The 19,486-nt window shown below is 32.9% G+C and overlaps 3 protein-coding genes across 3 annotated transcripts; 1 reads left to right on the forward strand and 2 right to left on the reverse strand.

Annotated features, from left to right (window-relative positions):
- The first annotated feature begins 18 nt into the window (after positions 1 to 18).
- Positions 19 to 12,314, forward strand: Mettl3 (methyltransferase like 3). The gene is made up of 13 exons (XM_089710784.1): positions 19 to 374; positions 590 to 773; positions 1,199 to 1,323; positions 1,738 to 1,829; positions 2,112 to 2,238; positions 7,010 to 7,217; positions 8,462 to 8,550; positions 8,782 to 8,883; positions 9,465 to 9,609; positions 10,290 to 10,437; positions 10,996 to 11,107; positions 11,345 to 11,411; positions 11,858 to 12,314. The coding sequence occupies exons 1-13, from the start codon at positions 191 to 193 to the stop codon at positions 11,982 to 11,984; spliced, it is 1,710 nt and encodes a 569-aa protein (XP_089566910.1). The 5' UTR covers positions 19 to 190; the 3' UTR covers positions 11,985 to 12,314.
- An 8-nt stretch (positions 12,315 to 12,322) lies between these two features.
- LOC149477270 (uncharacterized) lies at positions 12,323 to 19,279 on the reverse strand. Its single transcript, XM_089710780.1, has 16 exons — positions 18,903 to 19,279; positions 18,659 to 18,834; positions 18,447 to 18,585; positions 18,246 to 18,375; positions 17,959 to 18,084; positions 17,830 to 17,882; positions 17,555 to 17,745; positions 16,746 to 16,818; positions 16,455 to 16,566; positions 16,233 to 16,322; positions 15,998 to 16,154; positions 15,683 to 15,868; positions 13,494 to 13,633; positions 12,908 to 12,969; positions 12,728 to 12,823; positions 12,323 to 12,478 (listed from the first exon to the last, which is right to left on the reverse strand). Exons 1-16 carry the CDS (start codon positions 19,277 to 19,279, stop codon positions 12,376 to 12,378), a joined length of 2,211 nt encoding a protein of 736 aa, XP_089566906.1. The 3' UTR covers positions 12,323 to 12,375.
- LOC149477271 (NADH dehydrogenase [ubiquinone] 1 alpha subcomplex assembly factor 4) lies at positions 14,572 to 15,518 on the reverse strand. The gene has a single exon (XM_089710852.1). The coding sequence runs from the start codon at positions 15,390 to 15,392 to the stop codon at positions 14,733 to 14,735; it is 660 nt and encodes a 219-aa protein (XP_089566978.1). The 5' UTR covers positions 15,393 to 15,518; the 3' UTR covers positions 14,572 to 14,732.
- Positions 19,280 to 19,486: the final 207 nt, after the last annotated feature.

Below are 19,486 nucleotides of genomic sequence, written 5' to 3' on the forward strand. Positions count from 1 at the left end.
AATAAATGTCAAATAAATGTCAATGCGTTGTGTTTACGGAATACAAAACTTGTGCTTTTTAAAATAAATATTGTTAGTTTTAACTAGATACTTCATGTTAATTGTACTATTTTAAAGAAAAACGTCGAATTTTAAAATGTTATAATTTATGCAATAAATTTTAATAAATAATCAGCGAACGAACACAATCATGTCGGACGCTTGGGAAGAAATTCAAGCGGTAAAAAGTAAACGAAATAGTCTGAGAGAAAAACTGGAAAAACGTAAGAAAGAACGGCAAAGTATACTCGGTACAACGTTAATAAATGACAAAAGCGAAGGATCTCCCAGTAATAAAGAAAAGAGTGTTTCTAGCCCGGCATCAAAATCGGAAGGTAAGTGTTTACGGATTATTATGTATATCTTCTTGCCGTCATGAAAATGTATCACTTAATGGATTTCATTACTACCTAGTTGTAGTAATATTAAACATACGATAATTTTAAGTTAAAAAATAACATTAACATCAAAAGTATTGATACAGTACTAATACATTTTTCGTTAATCGTATAAAATACATACGTAAAATCTTGTCTTCTTTTTCTTACAGCACAAGAAAAGCCGAAACTACCGATACCCCCTGCGTCTCTAGAAGTGCAGCTGTTACAAGTGTTATCAGACATGCAGTTACAATTGCCAGCTACGGCAAGTGCTTTACTGCCAGGACTCGGAGATGTGGACACTGGTATTGTTGCCAGTTTATTGCAGAAGTTCGCCACACAGAAGTTAATTACGTAAGTGGAACAAAATAAGCAAGTAATGATGTATTTTTTGTATGTACTAAAACTTCTGAACAAATTTTGTTTGAGAAGTGAAAAATGTACAGCATAAACATTGTCAAATGAAGTTGAGATTTTAGCTAGAGATTATGAATTAATTGATATGTATATAAATTTTGGCACAGAAATATTGTAAAATAAATTATACTAAATTTGCATCAGCAGTTGATTTTTTATCCTACTAATAAAACATAATATTGAGATCATCAAATGCTAATCTCTAGCTACCTACATTAGTGAAAAAAAGTATAAAATATTATATCTTAGGTCACTCACTAGTTTTTGACTTTATCTTTTTTAAAATTCATTGTAAATTATGAAATATTTCTAAGTATACAATAGGTCACTATTAATAAACCTTATATCTTATCTTTTACCAGAATAAAAGAAAGGACAGAGAGCACAACAGATGCTAGTATAGAAGTGGTCAGCGCTGAGTCAGTAAGACTTGCTGCAGTTTTGGCTGCGTTAATGGAAGAACAGAATAGTACTAATAAAAGGAAAGGTAAGATGTTGAAGTTTTCAAAATTATGTACATTATTTTGCCTTTAAAGTTTTGAAATTACAATACATAATATCATAGGATATCGTGTTTTAGATCTTGAACAGAATATATGCCAGAGCCAACTGGATAATCAGCTATTTAATTAAAAGCCTAGGCTCTTTATTAAACAATTATTTTATTACTAGCGGTCCGCCCCGGCTTCGCCCGTGGTACATATTTCGCAATAAAAAGTAGCCTATGTTTTTTCTCAGGGTCTAAAGATTGTCTCTGCCAAATTTCATCAAAATCGTTCCAGTAGTTTATGCGTGAAAACCATACATACATACATAATTACAAACTTTTCCTCTTTATAATATTAGTATAGAAGTATAGATAAGTGTCTGAAATACATTTTAAAGTTTTGATTATTTTTAGGTGATGGTACAGCAGAAGAAGGACCTAAGGTTAAAGTTTCTAAATCAAACACAGATGAGAAAAAAGCTGTAAAAGGAGATACTGATATAATGGTAAATGCAACATATTTTTCTTTTGCTTCAAAACTCCAACTTGGTCCAAAATTAATGTATATTTAAGAAGATATTATTTTCCATTTCTAATAAAATTACTTTTTATAACAAACATATTATTTTCTTACTGTGTAGAACAACATTTTCATTAATTTACTGCATGAAAATAAAGGCTATATATAATATGTATTTATGTTAAAATTGTTTAAAAATTTCGCATTTACATATATTACACCAAAAAATATCATTCATCCAATTCTTATTTTAATTCTATAATTTCAGTCGCTCCTAGCAATGCCGTCAAGTAGAGAAAAAGCAGTGAAAAGAGTGGGGGAAGAGATAATGGACCTGTTGAGTAAACCCACTGCTAAAGAGAAGTCATTGGCTGATAAGTTTAAAAGTCAAGGAGGTATTTAATGTTTTCTATTGTTAATTTTAGTTTTGTAATTTATATGTAAATGGAGTTTTTGTGTACATGTATGTTAGTGTAATAAAGAAAAATTTACTGATAAAATATGAATGAAATTGGCTGTATAAATAAGTGATGGCTAATTGTAATTATATCAGAGTATTAAGCAGCTAACCAACTAACAAATAATAAATACATTATCTACTAAAATCATGCTGAACATGAGCACTGTGCCCATAGTTAACATATTTAATTTAATTTTCAATCTTCTATACAATCTATACATCTATACAAATATTATAAAGAGGAAAGGTTTGATTTTTTGTTTGTTTGTTTGTTTTGTATGAATTGAATAGGCTCCTAAACTACTTGGCAGATTTGAAAAATTCTTTCACTGTTGGAAAGCTACATCATTTCTGAGTGACATAGGCTATATTTCATTTTCAAAAAAAATAGGCATCCTTACTAAAATTACGATAACGTAATCCAAGGTGTGAAAAAAATATCAAAAAACTACCTTACATCGCGTGCGCTGCGAAAACTATTGATGATAGAACAAAATGATATACTACATTTTTTTAGAACACACCATTATCTACAAAAAATCAGCGGCAGCATATCTCTAACTATTACAGTCATGTCACAATAAGCGTTTTTTTATTGAAAAAAAGAAATTAAAATACCACCGCTACAAAAAGCTCTTTATTTGTACCTTGGTATTAACCCTTATCAAAATAAACGATGTATTATTTAAGACTGCTTCAATATCTTTATATTACTTTTTGAATTATTCGATTCTGAAAATCCATTCAAAAGATATCACGAGTTAAAAAAAAATTAAAAATGCGTTGTAGGCGTCACTCGGGCAGGGGTACGGGAGGGGGGTTAAGATCACGAAATAAACTTGCCGCGCGGCTTACTCGCGCGGTTGGCTCCCTACGTGATGGAGGTGTGCGGAATTTACGCTTGATAATAATCTATACAAATATTATAAAGAGGAAAGGTTTGATTTTTTTGTTTGTTTGTTTGTTTGTATGAATTGAATAGGCTCCGAAACTACTTGGCAGATTTGAAAAATTCTTTCACTGTTGGAAAGCTACATCATTTCTGAGTGACATAGGCTATATTTCATTTTCAAAAAAAATAGGCATCCTTACTAAAATTACGATAACGTAATCCAAGGTGTGAAAAAAATATCAAAAAACTACCTTACATCGCGTGCGCTGCGAAAACTATTGATGATAGAACAAAATGATATACTACATTTTTTTACAACACACCATTATCTACAAAAAATCAGCGGCAGCATATCTCTAACTATTACAGTCATGTCACAATAAGCGTTTTTTTATTGAAAAAAAGAAATTAAAATACCACCGCTACAAAAAGCTCTTTATTTGTACCTTGGTATTAACCCTTATCAAAATAAACGATGTATTATTTAAGACTGCTTCAATATCTTTATATTACTTTTTGAATTATTCGATTCTGAAAATCCATTCAAAAGATATCACGAGTTAAAAAAAAAAAAAAATGCGTTGTAGGCGTCACTCGGGCAGGGGTACGGGAGGGGGGTTAAGATCACGAAATAAACTTGCCGCGCGGCTTACTCGCGCGGTTGGCTCCCTACGTGATGGAGGTGTGCGGAATTTACGCTTGATAATAATTCGTTTAGTAAGTAACTAAACCGATTTAAAAAGTTCTTTTCAGAACTAAACCCATTTATATAAAACTAGCTTCCGCCCGCGACTCCGTCCGCGCGGATGTCGGTCTTCGCGTGGATGTTTTATTTCTCCATTTTGAGTAACTCTGACAATGACATCTTATAAATATCTATTGGACCCAAATACGGCTAGGCCTATAATAATACGGAACGTGTGTTCGCGGTTCTACACTCTACAGAACAACGTCTATGGATAAAACTGAAGAATTAAGATTAATTTTTTTTCTACGTATTTTTCCAGGATAAAAAGTATCCTATTTTACGCCCAGGATAATAAGGTATAATTATACCAAGTTTCATCGAAATCGAACCGTCAGTTTTCCCGTGATGCCTTCACATACAGACAGACAGACAGACTAATCACATATTTGGGTTTGGTATCGATCCAGTAACACCCCCTGCTATTTATTTTTTCAATATTTTCAATGTACAGAATTGACCCTTGAAGAAAAAAAAATAAAAATAAAGTAAGAAAGAGTGAATTTTTGAATGCACTATCTTAGTTCTTTTGAGATAGTGTAATATTTATATGTGAGATATTGTTCACTTAGTTATTAACCTAATAAATTACTTGAATATTTTTCATGATTTTCAATTTAATTTTAATAAATAGTAGGTAGTTGTGTACGTTGTCTACACAAATATTATAAAGAGGAAAGGTTTGATTTTTTGTTTGTTTGTTTGTTTGTATGAATTGAATAGGCTCCGAAACTACTTGGCAGATTTGAAAAATTCTTTCACTGTTGGAAAGCTACATCATTTCTGAGTGACATAGGCTATATTTCATTTTCAAAAAAAATAGGCATCCTTACTAAAATTACGATAACGTAATCCAAGGTGTGAAAAAATATCAAAAAACTACCTTACATCGCGTGCGCTGCGAAAACTATTGATGATAGAACAAAATGATATACTACATTTTTTTAGAACACACCATTATCTACAAAAAATCAGCGGCAGCATATCTCTAACTATTACAGTCATGTCACAATAAGCGTTTTTTTATTGAAAAAAAGAAATTAAAATACCACCGCTACAAAAAGCTCTTTATTTGTACCTTGGTATTAACCCTTATCAAAATAAACGATGTATTATTTAAGACTGCTTCAATATCTTTATATTACTTTTTGAATTATTCGATTCTGAAAATCCATTCAAAAGATATCACGAGTTAAAAAAAAATTAAAAATGCGTTGTAGGCGTCACTCGGGCAGGGGTACGGGAGGGGGGTTAAGATCACGAAATAAACTTGCCGCGCGGCTTACTCGCGCGGTTGGCTCCCTACGTGATGGAGGTGTGCGGAATTTACGCTTGATAATAATTCGTTTAGTAAGTAACTAAACCGATTTAAAAAGTTCTTTTCAGAACTAAACCCATTTATATAAAACTAGCTTCCGCCCGCGACTCCGTCCGCGCGGATGTCGGTCTTCGCGTGGATGTTTTATTTCTCCATTTTGAGTAACTCTGACAATGACATCTTATAAATATCTATTGGACCCAAATACGGCTAGGCCTATAATAATACGGAACGTGTGTTCGCGGTTCTACACTCTACAGAACAACGTCTATGGATAAAACTGAAGAATTAAGATTAATTTTTTTTCTACGTATTTTTCCAGGATAAAAAGTATCCTATTTTACGCCCAGGATAATAAGGTATAATTATACCAAGTTTCATCGAAATCGAACCGTCAGTTTTCCCGTGATGCCTTCACATACAGACAGACAGACAGACTAATCACATATTTGGGTTTGGTATCGATCCAGTAACACCCCCTGCTATTTATTTTTTCAATATTTTCAATGTACAGAATTGACCCTTGAAGAAAAAAAAAATAAAAATAAAGTAAGAAAGAGTGAATTTTTGAATGCACTATCTTAGTTCTTTTGAGATAGTGTAATATTTATATGTGAGATATTGTTCACTTAGTTATTAACCTAATAAATTACTTGAATATTTTTCATGATTTTCAATTTAATTTTAATAAATAGTAGGTAGTTGTGTACGTTGTAATATATACATATATGAATACTTTAATTTTGTCATAATATGATATCCTTCTAATCCTAATACTATTATAAAGGCGAAAGTTTGTATGTATGGATGTTTGTTACTCTTTCACGCAAATACTACTGAACCGATTACAATGAAATTAAGCACACATATAGAGGGTAACTTGGATTAACACATAGGATAGGTTTTATCCCGGAAATCCCACGGGAACGGGTTTTTCTTTGAAAACCATTTGAAAACGCGGGCGAAGCCGCGGGCGGAAAGCTAGTAGTAGATATTATTATTCACTAGCGGTCCGCCCTGGCTTCGCCCGTGGTACATATTTACGTTTTCTCTACATAAGAACCATCCTCGTACTTCAAGGAATATAATAAAAAAAGAATTATCGAAATCGGTCCACCCCTTCACGCGTAATGCCGCGGCCGTGTCAACGCGAAACGGTTAACGGGTTTCATTTTTATATATATAGATTTTTATCAGTTCCTATTTGTTTTTGTGCAGTGAGGTGAAATGAATAAACGTCTTTCCCTCTTTATTCCTGTGAATTGTAAAATAGTATTAACAATCCGATTTTTTTTTACAACTAGTGGTCCTCCCCGGCTTCGCCCGTGGTACCTACATGTTTAAACTATCCTATCTCTCAAGTTGGATCGAACTGCACATGGTGTGCGAATTTTATTATAATCGGTTAAGTGGTTTAGGAGTCCATTGAGGACAAACATTGTGACACGAGATTTATCTTAATCTTAATACTATACTATGTATTATAAAGGCGAAAGTTTGTAAGGATTTATGGATGTATAAATGTATGGATGTATGGATGTATGGATGTTTGTTACTCTTTCACGTAAAAACTACTGAACCGATTACAATGAAATTTAGCACACATATAGAGGGTAACTTGGATTAACACATAGGATAGGTTTTATCCTGGAAATCCCACGGGAACGGGAACTATGCGGGTTTTCCTTTGAAAACGCGGGCGAAGCCGCGGGCGGAAATCTAGTATATATTAAGATTAAATATATTTCCAGGTGCGCAAGTAATGGAGTTCTGTCCGCACGGCACGCGAGCGGAATGCGTACGCGCATACAAGGCACAAGAGAGTGAGGGACAAACAGACAGACAGATGGACTATGGATGCAAGAAACTGCACTTCAAGAAGATCATACAGAGTCATACCGATGAAACGCTGGGCGATTGCTCGTTTTTGAACACCTGCTTTCATATGGACACTTGCAAGTAATTTTGTTGCTTTTTTTTTTGTAATCTATACATATAAAAAATCTGTAGAAGGGTCAATTGTGTACATTGAAAATATTGAAAAAATAAATAGCAGGGGGTGTTACTGGATCGAAACCCAAATATGTGATTAAAAAAATTTTTGTCTGTCTGTATGCTGACATCACGTGAAAACTAACGGTTCGATTTCGATGAAACTTGGTATAATTATACTTTATTATCATCACGTGAAAACTAACGGTTCGATTTCGATGAAACTTGGTATAATTATACTTTATTATCCTGGGCATAAAATAGGATACTTTTTATCCTGGAAAAATATGTGGCAAAAAAAATAAATCTTAATTTGTCAGTTTTATCCATAGATGTTGTTCTGTAGAACCGCGAACACACGTTGCGTTACCCGCAGTGGATTCTTTTTTTATAAGATGTTATTGTCAGAGTTACTTAAAATGGAGAAATAATTTATCCACGCGAAGACGGACATCCGCGCGGACGGAGTCGCGGGCGGAAGCTAGTTTTTTTTTTTTTTTTTTATTTTTTTTATTCTTTATTTTTCAAGGGACTTTGTCGCTTAGCGACCACGTCGTCCCGTAAATTCCATTAACAATCAACACTTAAATATAAAAAATATAAGTACAAACTACAGTAAACAATGCAATCAATTTTGTAATCCAACATCGGTCAGTCTGACCAGCACCCGCACCTCTGCCGACGAGGGACAAGTGAGAATGCTGTTCACACAACCGACATTGTTAATACAGCGGAAGACATTATTTTGTTGTCTAAATTGCGCGTTCCGAACACACTCCAAGAGAATATGCTGCACATCTTCTACAATACCACAATCATTGCACAACGGAGAATCGGCTTTCTGCATTAAATGTGCAAACTTATTCGATGGAATATGTCCCGAACGTAATCTTAAAATAGTTGTCAACGTCCTCCTATCGCATACAATCTCATCAAGCCATGGGTACCGAGGTACATGTGGTTGGATTGTTCTGTGCCAAATTGCTTTCTCACGCGATCGTTCATCAAAATATTCCTGCCAATCGGATAGACATTTATCCCTCACATGTTTAAAGCTAGTTTGTAAATAAATGTGTTTTTTACTTATTATAAAGGTTGTACTTTGTTCACTTTTGTTTTGTATGGTATGGTTTTGAAAATAGGTAAATTTATAATTAATATTATATGCTGCTCTGAACTCTTAAGAACTGAATAATATTGTATATTCAAAGGTATGTGCATTACGAAGTGGACAATGCAGACCCGAATGTTGCAGCTAGTAAAACTGCAGTGGAACAGCCCATGAAATCTGGACAAAATGGTTACTATTTATAAATGTGTTCTATTTCATTATATTCTATGTTATCTATCGTTAACGTTATGAATCAGCAACATTTCTTTGCTACCTCATGAATTTTATTAATTAAATTTAGTTGTTTTTAATTGTTTTTGCTGACAAAAACTGAAAAAGGTTTAATACAGGTTTATGATCTTTCCTGATTATGTTAAATTTCACAGTTTATTTTTATTATATTCATAAAATAATTTTTAGGCACAAATGTAGTATCAGCTGTAAAGCCAGATGGAGTTTTAACATTAACCCCTCCGCAGTGGATTCAGTGCGACTTGAGATATCTCGACATGACGTTTTTGGGTAAGTTGTTTCTTTATTGTTATTCAAATATAATTATTAATCTTCTTATATATAAAAATGAATCGCAAAATGTGTTGGTAAGCGCATAACTCGAGAACGGCTGAACCGATTTCGATAATTCTTTTTTTATTATATTCCTTGAAGTACGAGGATGGTTTTTATGTAGAGAAAACGTAAATATGTACCACGGGCGAAGCCGGGGCGGACCGCTAGTATGTAATAAAACAATAAGGCTAAAGCTTTGATTAAAAAAATAGAACTGGAATCAATTTTTAGTGGACAAAATTTAAAATGTGGCTTTTATTAATATGGCAATCTCTTCAGTTTCTTTATATCTTTTTACTTAAAAATTGTTTTTTCTATCTTATTTGCCATAATTATATCTGAAAAATTAAACATTATTTTAAATTGTATCTATGTATAAATGTAACAAATCACAAACACGCATATTTCTACCCTCAAAAAAAAAAGTAATAACTCAGGCCCTGGAACCACATACACAATAGAAAATCTATTGTGTCTTGGACCGATCGGGTTGCTTGGGGCTCAATGGATTATTCAAATAAATTACATGAAACTAGGTAAATTCGCGGTAATAATGGCGGATCCGCCTTGGGACATTCACATGGAACTGCCGTACGGTACGATGTCTGATGATGAAATGAGATGCCTTGGTGTACCGCAGCTGCAGGATAGTGGTCTTATCTTCTTGTGGGTAACTGGCAGGTACGTACCATCACTACATAGTATAAAACAAAGTCGCTTTCTCTGTCCCTATGTCCCTTTGTATGCTTAAATCTTTAAAACTACGCAATGGATTTTGATGCGGTTCTTTTTAATAGATAGAGTGATTCAAGAGGAAGGTTTAAGTATATAATTCATTAGGTTTTAGACAAAGCGGGCGAAGCCGCGGGCGGGAAGCTAGTAGACAATAATTACAATAAAAATAGCATAGACAATAGAGCTAGAACATCACAAGCAACAGCTAAATATCATAGATCAAATAGGTAAAACTTTATCTAAAGAGACGAGATGAGATGCCTTGGTGTACCGCAGCTTCAGGATAGTGGGCTTATTTTCTTGTGGGTTACCATAGACTAATAATAGAACAGACAACGTAGACTAAAGAGTAAAAATATTATAGATTATAGAGCTAAGACATCATAGACTAAGTAGCTAAATATATCAAACTGGTAAGATTGAATTGCCTGATCCATATCTTTGTTTCTGCGTCAGGCAGAGTTTTCTAATATTATATCATACAGCGACGGCCGGATATTTTTTGACGATCTGTTAATAATTGTGAATCTAGTTGTTATAAACATGTCAATGATAGAAAAAAAATACATTAAATAAACTTGTATCCCAGTTTGAAACCATAATAAATAATTAATTATTCTTAACAGGGCTATGGAACTAGGCAGGGAATGTCTCAAGCTATGGGGCTATGAGCGGGTAGATGAGCTTATATGGGTGAAGACAAATCAACTGCAAAGAATCATTAGAACTGGCAGAACTGGGCATTGGCTCAACCATGGGAAAGAGCATTGTTTGGTTGGTATTAATTATTTATTAAAGAAGAAATAGAGATATAGAAAAAACATAAAAAAGTGTGATGGCCGAGGGCCGAAGTGAACTTGAAGTCAAGATTCGAAAATCGCCGCCTTACTCCGTGATGTGACGGTATTGCCATCACGCGATCTTCAAATTTTACTCTCAACGCGCCTAAACAAGTTTCACTTTAAGAAATTATGTACAAAATTAATATGTACTTATATGATGAGATACTAACTATATAAAAAATCAACTAAAATATTCCTATCAAATCGAGTGTGGCTTGTTCAATTGGGCAATTTTTTTTTTATTTTTCATATTTTCGGTAAGGAGTGCATTTTCATATGTTTACACTTTCTTCTTTTTATATTTCTAGTAAAAAATTATAGACAAAAATTTGCCTAATGATTTTAAAAAATTAATAAAATTAATTAATTATTATATTAATAAATAAATTAATTAACAAGATGATAAACTTAAATATAAATTGATAAATTCGCGATAATATCGCGATGATCTTTTTTTAATACTAGGTATAATTTTTGTTGTATCTTCCAGGTGGGAATGAAAGGTAATCCCGAAAATTTAAATAGAGGTCTGGATTGTGACGTCATAGTGGCTGAAGTACGAGCGACGTCGCACAAACCGGACGAAATTTATGGTATTATAGGTAAGTTCTTCGGCATATTATGATATATTATGTAGATACTGCTTTCCGAATCGGTGGTAAATGTAAAAAATATGTAATGACGATTCTTGATTTCTGACGATTCTTTTCGAAGAAGTCTAATGTAATAAATAAATGTTGCGTTTGAGTTTTTATTTGAGCAGTCTGTCGTCTGGGACATGGCAAGAATCTTTTCTTTCTTTTTCTGTCTTTATTTATTTATTTGTGTATCATTTTCAGAGAGGCTCAGTCCAGGCACAAGGAAAATTGAATTATTCGGTCGGCCTCACAATGTACAGCCTAACTGGTAAGATTTTCGATTTTATATGGTTTTATTAGAAACTGTCTTGGATTAGAAAGTTTGTTTTAAAATCAAACACTTTCCACTATATTTCCAATATTTATTTTGTGAATAAATGAAATCGTCAAATCGAATTTATGTAAAGTGCAATTTGATAAGTATTCCTGTTAAAGGTTAATATTAATTTCTAACTGTAGTGGTTTCATTGTTTCGTTATTACATTTTTAATACACAAGTTTTTTAAAACAGTTCGAGGAGTAACTTTTCTTGAAAATCTTTAACTAATATTAATTATAATTATGGCTAATTATGAAAATTATGTTACAATTTGAGCTACTGTTGGTACGTCTTTAAATAAATAAATAAATGGCACTTAAATGTACATGTTATACAATACACTTAAATGTACATGTTATATAATACACTTAAATGTACATGTTATACAATTTCAGGATAACCCTCGGTAACCAAGTGGACAGTGTTCGTCTAGTGGACCCAGAACTAATAGCAGCGTTCAAGAAACGATACCCCGATGGGAACTGCATGGCTCCTCCACCACCTGACCCTGGCTTAGCCTAACCAATCTAGTCTTTAGTTATATGTATACTAATTTTAAAGAAATTGTATTAATTTTAAGATATTAAAAAATTGTGGAAGTAAATGCGAAATATTTTTAATGTGTTAAGTAATTAAGTCAATTTAAATTTTTATTACCTATCAAAACAATTTTTTGTTCTATAATAAAATTCCTATGAATGAGGAATAGAGAGTATCTCATGATAACAACCTACTATTTTTTTGAACTACATTTAAAAAATGTTTTTATCACATTTTTATTTTAAACATTATTGCATACCTAGTGTGTATACAATATAAATAAAATACGTATTGTAAATAAAACGCATTTTTACCGAATACTTTTTTTTATTTTCCCACCAAAATTTACAAAACTTCAACATGACATTGACATTTACATTCTATGGTCGAAGAATGACATTTGCGTCCGTCGACCCTTCGGCGAACTTGGTCGTTGATTGAAGAAATTCCTCGATGGACTGCCGCGTTCCTTGGCGCTGTTTTATGAGAAAAAAACAGTTAATACCTATTTCATAAGCTTTATACTATAATACAATATTTAAAAAAAATATTTACCGAATTTGAAGAAACTACTGATGAACTAAATTGTCTTTACAGTAAAGTCTCACAAATTAAACATACAATATTATTAAAAAATATCTTCGTAAATTACTATTTTATTGATTTCGTTGCTATAAAAACAATTAACGATAATTTTTCTCTAACACAAAACCAAAAGAGCATACCCATATTCTTGATTGAGAGCTGATCCAGACTTGATAGCCGTACTACTCGTTTTTGAGTGAATATTACGTATACTCGACTTCTCCTTCGGAGTAATACTAAAGAAGCGTAAAAAATGAAAATAAATTCAATAATTTCGAAATCCTACAGAAAATCTAGGACATAAAAATATAACTACCCACCTCGTTTTACCATGGAAGTTATTTTTCTCCGTGTTCAGTGTTTCCCGAAATCTTCTTTGGAACTAAAAAGACAAAATTTAGTTTTAATAAAGCGAAAAGCTATGGACACAATAATTCGTAATGCTCGTATTGCACATTTGACATGTGTGGGGTAGTCGCGGATAAAAACAGGTGTCGCCAGCTAGCCAAATTTTACCGCCCTGAATAATTCTAATTATTAGAACCTTCGAATAATATTTATATGAATGCTAAAATTTTATAGGACGACGCAGTCAGAAGTAAAAAGAATAGCTAAATGAGACTTAACGTAACGCACGGGTTACTCCCTGGGCCCTCAACCACGTACAACAGTACGTTATACACGTACGTACAAAAGTACGTTTCTGACACAACAAAATCAGAAGTTGTTGTAATAACAACATCCACTTAGATGTTGTTATTACAACATCCACTTAGATGTTGTTATTACAACAATTATGTTTGAATTATGTTCGTATTTAGATTCGAATCAATGAAACATACAAACTTAAAACATTAATTTAAGGATGAAAAGATATACTATTTACTCACATTTACTGTACGTTACCTTGATACTATTCAACATGTCTCCTTGCGTAGCTAGCGGCCGCTCGTCTGACCGCACAGAGGGCGCCTGTCTCGCGGCCGGCGCGTCGCGTCTCGCTCCTAACGACGCAGCACCGATCGAACTATCTCGCGGGCCCGATACTTTGATGAACAAGTAAATAAATAAAACTTGAGTCTTGGACAACCGGATGGAACGAAGTTTTCGTTTCATTAGTTCCGAGAGAGAGACATAAGTAACAGAGAAACACGCGAACGCCGCGCGGCCTACAACTATAGGAAAAAGTGTCGTTACAACTTTTCGTCCTAATTTTTAGCCCTCTTTCGCAACGCGCGATAAGGAACTTCGTTCCAAAACCCATCAAATTCTAGCATCATAATTTTTTATTGTTTCGAGTTTTATTTTTTTTAAGGATATCTGCCATGACTTGGCTTCTGGGAGTTATTTAATGTTCAAATTATGTAATGGGTAACTATTTTTATTATAGTATACAAGAAAAAGCAGAATAAAACACAAAGTTAACATATTCATTTATTTATTCTATAACTACATCACATTTTATGGACTTAACCTGTATAATATAAATATAAGATTGTACCAGCACTTATAATAATTTATAATTTGATCTCTTTAAAATTGCAATTAATTTATTTTTTCAAGAATAAACAACCTGGTATAATTATTTCTCACTCATAATAAACAAGACAAATACCAAAGCTTGAATAGTAAAAAAAAAAAATACATATTTCCTTTAGTATCACTTTGATAAATGTATCTATTAGAACATTTGTAATGCAAATACACAAATGAAATATATGTATCAGTTTGATACAACACCACGGCAAATAACTTGGTTTTATTATTTCATTATAAAAAATAAGCCTTCGAATTTAATATGCATTATCAAGTTCCATTTAGATGAAGTATAGAAGTTATTTTTTAATGACCAATGCATTACCCAGAGTCAAGCTAGAAGAGAGGATTTACAATATTTAACCCATTGACCACCGAGCGGCCCGATCGGGCCGAGACACAATAGATTTTCTATTGTGTCTGTGATCCGAGGACTGACGGATTAATGAGGTATACATAAATTCAACTAAAAGACAACTAATAAATTAACTAATTCTTCTATATTGGTACAGCTTGTGCCTTCTTTATAGATTTCAGTTATTATTCCAGACACTTCAATTTGCTTTGCTTTCAGACCATTGAATTCCCAAAAAGAAATATTCCATTAATTTATGAAGCACTTTTCATTTTGGCCTTTTCCTTATCAACATCTTCAGGTGTATCTTTTTTTCCTTCAATCTTTCCAACCGATTGTTCCATCAAACGTTTTCTCATGGTCGTCGGCCCAGCAAATGTTGCTTTGTTTGTTTTAGTTTCCGGTACATAAATCTCAAATGTTCTATAGTACTTTAGTATATTTTCTACATCGGATTCCTTTAGTTTGTATTCGTATGCTATTTTAGCTGCGGTTACCTCTTCAGGATTCAATTGGTGTGAAGAAATATATTCTATCGCTTGTCGTAACGTCGTTCGTCCGTACGGGATCGTATCTGGCTCTTTGAGGCCAAAATCGAAGTTTTCTACAATTTGCCTGTTTTTAGGTAGAGGTCGATCTGGATTCTGTTGTTTTTTCAACCGTGTAATGTCATCCTCCGGTGTCCCCTGCGATGTTACATAAACATCTTTTAATCTCTCGTCGAGTCCGAGATCCTTCTTAACAATCTTTTCATCAATATCGGGGATGGCTTCTTGCACTCTATGCAAATCTTCTACGTTGGAAGGATATCTTGGCGCTACTTGAGGTTTTTCTTTTGATATCTCCCGGTGGGCTCTATTTTCGATATTAAACGATTTTACGGGCCGCAACGCCCTTGACACTAAAGCACCCATCTCAGGTGGCGATAGTTACTTTTATATAGATTCTTATTTCAGAGAACTTTCGTCATCTTTTTTTAAACGCTCTTTCTTCAAAACACTTTTGACTTTTGAGGTTATTTCACAATATTATGAACTGTCATGAGTATGACATTAATTGACAAATGACAATCCTGACAAGTTCTTATTTTAAAAAAATATTGCCAGTAACCATTATCCATAGAGAATCGGTTTAAGATAGGAGGTATTTATGTATCTAACTTATAAATTGCTAAAATATGTTTTAAATAATAACAAAAACTTACATTTAAGCCTTGACAATGCTTCTCTCAAAGCAGATTTCGAATCTCTTGCTAAAATCTTTTCAGTTGTGGACGAAGGAGGCAAAGTATTCGTTGCACGACTTTGTTCAGTTGCGTATCTCATCGGCGATGGACTAGGACTTCGACCAAGTCGACGTCTACCCTGAGCTTGTGACGGATATTTAGATGCTGTTGAAATGATTCCATCAATTACAATATTGTCCCTTCGTTAATTCAATAAATTATATACTGACAACTATCTACCTACTTGAAAATGTTTTTATAAAATTACACGACTTCCTTAACATTTCTATGTACCTGTAGCAGATGGCGTTAATTTTGTAACATCACTGGAACCCAAACGGTCGCTGTATAAATTCGAGAGCCTAAATGAATATTGTGGTGTAACCGTTATAGCAGAATTTAAATGTTTGTGCTTCTGCTCACTATAAATGCTACTTCGCATTAAAAAGTTCTGCAAAAAAACTATGTTATGTGGTAGTCATTTAAAAGATTTTCAAATGAAATAGCCTAAATCATGAGTTGTATTTACCTTGGCATCGGTTACATTCTTCATCACTGGTCCTTCAGATGTACGAAACGTGGGCACTGGGTTATAAGCAGATGTATTTTTGCTTGAATCCTACATAATGAAATAGGGTTATGGGTATACTATCTTTATTCATTAAAATATAATATTCAATTTCAAATGGTAAACTCTTTCATTTCTACTTGTTTTTAATAAACTACTATGAACTAAACCGTTAGTGCGTACATTTGTTTTAGCACTATATCGTCCTTGTGATCGAAGAGTATTGCTACGGGATGGGGTTCTAGAGCCACGTGGCTCACCAGCTCCACTCCCACGTCTCGATCCTGGCTGGTCTCTAAAACACAGAAATAATTATTTAAATTAAACACGAATACAATAATCTCAATATTATAACCATGCATGCAGGAACTTCTTGTTTCGAAAATCGTCAGAAAATAATAAAATTCATAAAATATTACTTCGGTCAGCCTTTATTCGAAAATAAATTTACTGAGAAATTCGTACAACGCTTACCCTTTTTGAGATACTTTGGGCATGTTAATTTTCACGTTCCAGTCGAACTTCTTCTCGGGCGTCTTATGAGAAGCTGTTTTTCAAATATAAATTAGTTTAAAAGTATCAAAATTATGTTAGGTATCCTTAAGTTACTCAATATTATTAAAATTCTTTAGTAAATGTTACATTCAGATTAAAAAAAATTATACAAAACTGATACAAAAATAAGAAAAAATAAATTGTACCAACCGCATCTATTAAGCTACAACATTTATAAGAGTTACACCAATTTGGTGTAATTTTTGCGCAACGAACTGCCAATAAGAATAGATTATCATTCAAAGTTCGCATACACGACTGAAAACAAAAATATCTCCTCCTTAGCGACCTATTTTCCACACATTGCAAATCTCTGTCTTCGTCTTCTGTTAATGTATTGTTTTTAATCACACATCCCTTTAATTGTGTTTGTGGTTTTGTCGGCTGAACAGTTAAATCACAAGATGTTATGAATATTTCCTCATCCTCATTTTCAGATTTGTCTAAATAAAAGTGGACAAATTATCATTTTACCTATATTTTGCGTAGATTAATTCGATAAACTCTTAAAAACAACACTGTTTTTATTCGCGGACATTAAAATTGGCAGTTCGTTACCTCGATAACTAAGTTTTGCAATTTATATACAAACAGTGCTATTTTTAAAAGTTTTACATACTAGTTCAATTAAAATGTGACTGTTTTAACTGAAAAATAATTTACTGTACATCATACATCTAAATTAAAATAACACTGTCTGTAATATATTATAGCTTAATTTTACAAACCTTCCTTATTTTTGGATGCTTGTGGTCGCAATGGTGGTGAAACATCAGAACGAGGCTGCCTCTGTATGGGTGGAGGTGGTGACGGAGATTTACTGAATACCACCGGTTTTTGTCTATGCGTCCTCTCAGCGATAGAATAAACCCCAAATTCGTGCGTTGGAATTCTATTGATATCATCGTACATTCGCTTTCTGGTGATAATTTGTATAAATTTAAGATAGATATCGTCTAATAAAACGTAGTATCATGTGTTAATAATGTCTTCACCTGTTTACCTATATAAATTTCCCTGTTTCAATAACCATGCTTCGATATCTTCTAGCCATTCCTGTATGGGACGTAATACAATAAAAAACATGTACAATAGTAGTTAACTGCATAATAAGTTTAAAAGCTTTTCTTACTTGTTGCTGACCAATAACAGAGCCAGGGCGGCAAATTCTCATCCAAGCTATTGCTTCATGAGCGGACATACGGTAGTGTTTGATAAGGTAGCACCCAATCAAAGATCCAGTGCGACCTAAACCTGCCTGAACGATATTACCATTCAGAATATGATTATGTTAAATACATATATATTGTATCTAATTAGAGTCACTTATCAAAAAACTAGCTTGAAAATTCAAAAAACTTTCTTTGTATTTGATATTGTAATCTACTACACACATAATAAAAATTGTAAATGCACAACCTTACAATGAACAGCAATAGCGGAGTCAGCCTCTTCGCTGATTTGTAAAAATTTCATCAATATGTGACGTGGAGGACAAGTTCCGTCAGGAAAAAACAAATCGTAGTGTGTAATTCCTACACTACTGAAGCTGTGAACAATAAATTACTAGTGAATAGGTACAAGATTACGGGACAGATATCCTTAAAGCATTATACTAACACATTTCCATCGTAAAGCTTCTTATTCAATCGTATTACAATTCTCACGTTATTTTCTAAGAAATAGCTTACATACATCTCTGGTGGATGATACAATGATACGCTATAATCCACGGGGCCGATAAAAGCTAAAAATTTACCTGAAAATATTTATTATTAGTCATTAGAAGAGCAACAAATGTAATTCGTTATATTATTTTACAGTCTAAATACCCGGTACAATCCAATTAAGGTCACCTCCCTGTATTTTGTCCAATCTATTATACTCTTCGTAGTTAAAATCTTGAAAATTGAAGAAGCCCAAGTCCCGAGCTTTTACAATAGCTTGCAGACAATCTAATAAAGATATAGTGTAACGTGATTCACCCTGGGTTGCATCTTGAAATGGCCTTAAAAAATAAACGGTACTTGATTTTCTTTTATATAAATAAATATACTGCATAAAAAATGCAAGTACCTGTAATTCTGCCCATGAACAAGTAATGGTTTGAGCGCATCTTTTGGTGGAAGACTCAAATACAAAACACCGTAACATCCTAAAAGAAATGCAGAGTTCGCTTTCTTCGTAGGATTAATTGATGTATAATGCACTATAATCTGTTTATTTAGGTATTCTTTTAGTTTATCGTTCAGTATTTTGCAATATTTATACACACACCCTAAGTTTAATGGTCCAAAGTCTGAATAATAATTTTCATAAATTAATTGACTATCTATGCAAAAATAATGAGTTTCGTTTGTGCTTTTAAGCACTCTTCCTTGTCTAACAGTAGCGAAATAAAGCACATTTTTAATATATTCAGTAATAAAAAGTATATCGGGATTTCGTGTCATCGTTTAAACGATTTATAAGATTTTATATAATGAAAAATAAACATTATTTAGTCGCGTTTATAACAATAATCACAAAACTTAAAACACCCATTTATCACAAATTGTAAATAAATTCAAAATAATAAAATGAAATACAGTGCATATATTATACTCAAAATTAGCAGAAATTTATTGACACATGTCTAATATAATAATATTTTTTAAATA

The sequence above is a fragment of the Colias philodice genome, chromosome 25 (genome assembly GCF_061535455.1).
Source record: "Colias philodice isolate Cphi_HAF_F1 chromosome 25, ilColPhil1 Martin Lab GWU primary, whole genome shotgun sequence".
NCBI classification, from domain to species: Eukaryota; Metazoa; Arthropoda; class Insecta; order Lepidoptera; family Pieridae; genus Colias; species Colias philodice.

Excerpts from the sequence above, each read along its gene's own strand:
- Mettl3 (XM_089710784.1), top strand. The coding sequence starts at position 191 with ATGTCGGACGCTTGGGAAGAAATTCAAGCGGTAAAAAGTAAACGAAAT. Across the intron at positions 1,830-2,111 it reads AAGGAGATACTGATATAATG|TCGCTCCTAGCAATGCCGTC; the intron begins GTAAATGCAACA and ends CTATAATTTCAG. Across the intron at positions 2,239-7,009 it reads TAAGTTTAAAAGTCAAGGAG|GTGCGCAAGTAATGGAGTTC; the intron begins GTATTTAATGTT and ends ATATATTTCCAG.
- LOC149477271 (XM_089710852.1), bottom strand. The coding sequence starts at position 15,392 with ATGGGTGCTTTAGTGTCAAGGGCGTTGCGGCCCGTAAAATCGTTTAAT.
- LOC149477270 (XM_089710780.1), bottom strand. The coding sequence starts at position 19,279 with ATGACACGAAATCCCGATATACTTTTTATTACTGAATATATTAAAAAT. Across the intron at positions 18,835-18,902 it reads GTTCATGGGCAGAATTACAG|GCCATTTCAAGATGCAACCC; the intron begins GTACTTGCATTT and ends TTATTTTTTAAG. Across the intron at positions 17,746-17,829 it reads AAACAGGGAAATTTATATAG|AAAGCGAATGTACGATGATA; the intron begins GTAAACAGGTGA and ends AATTATCACCAG.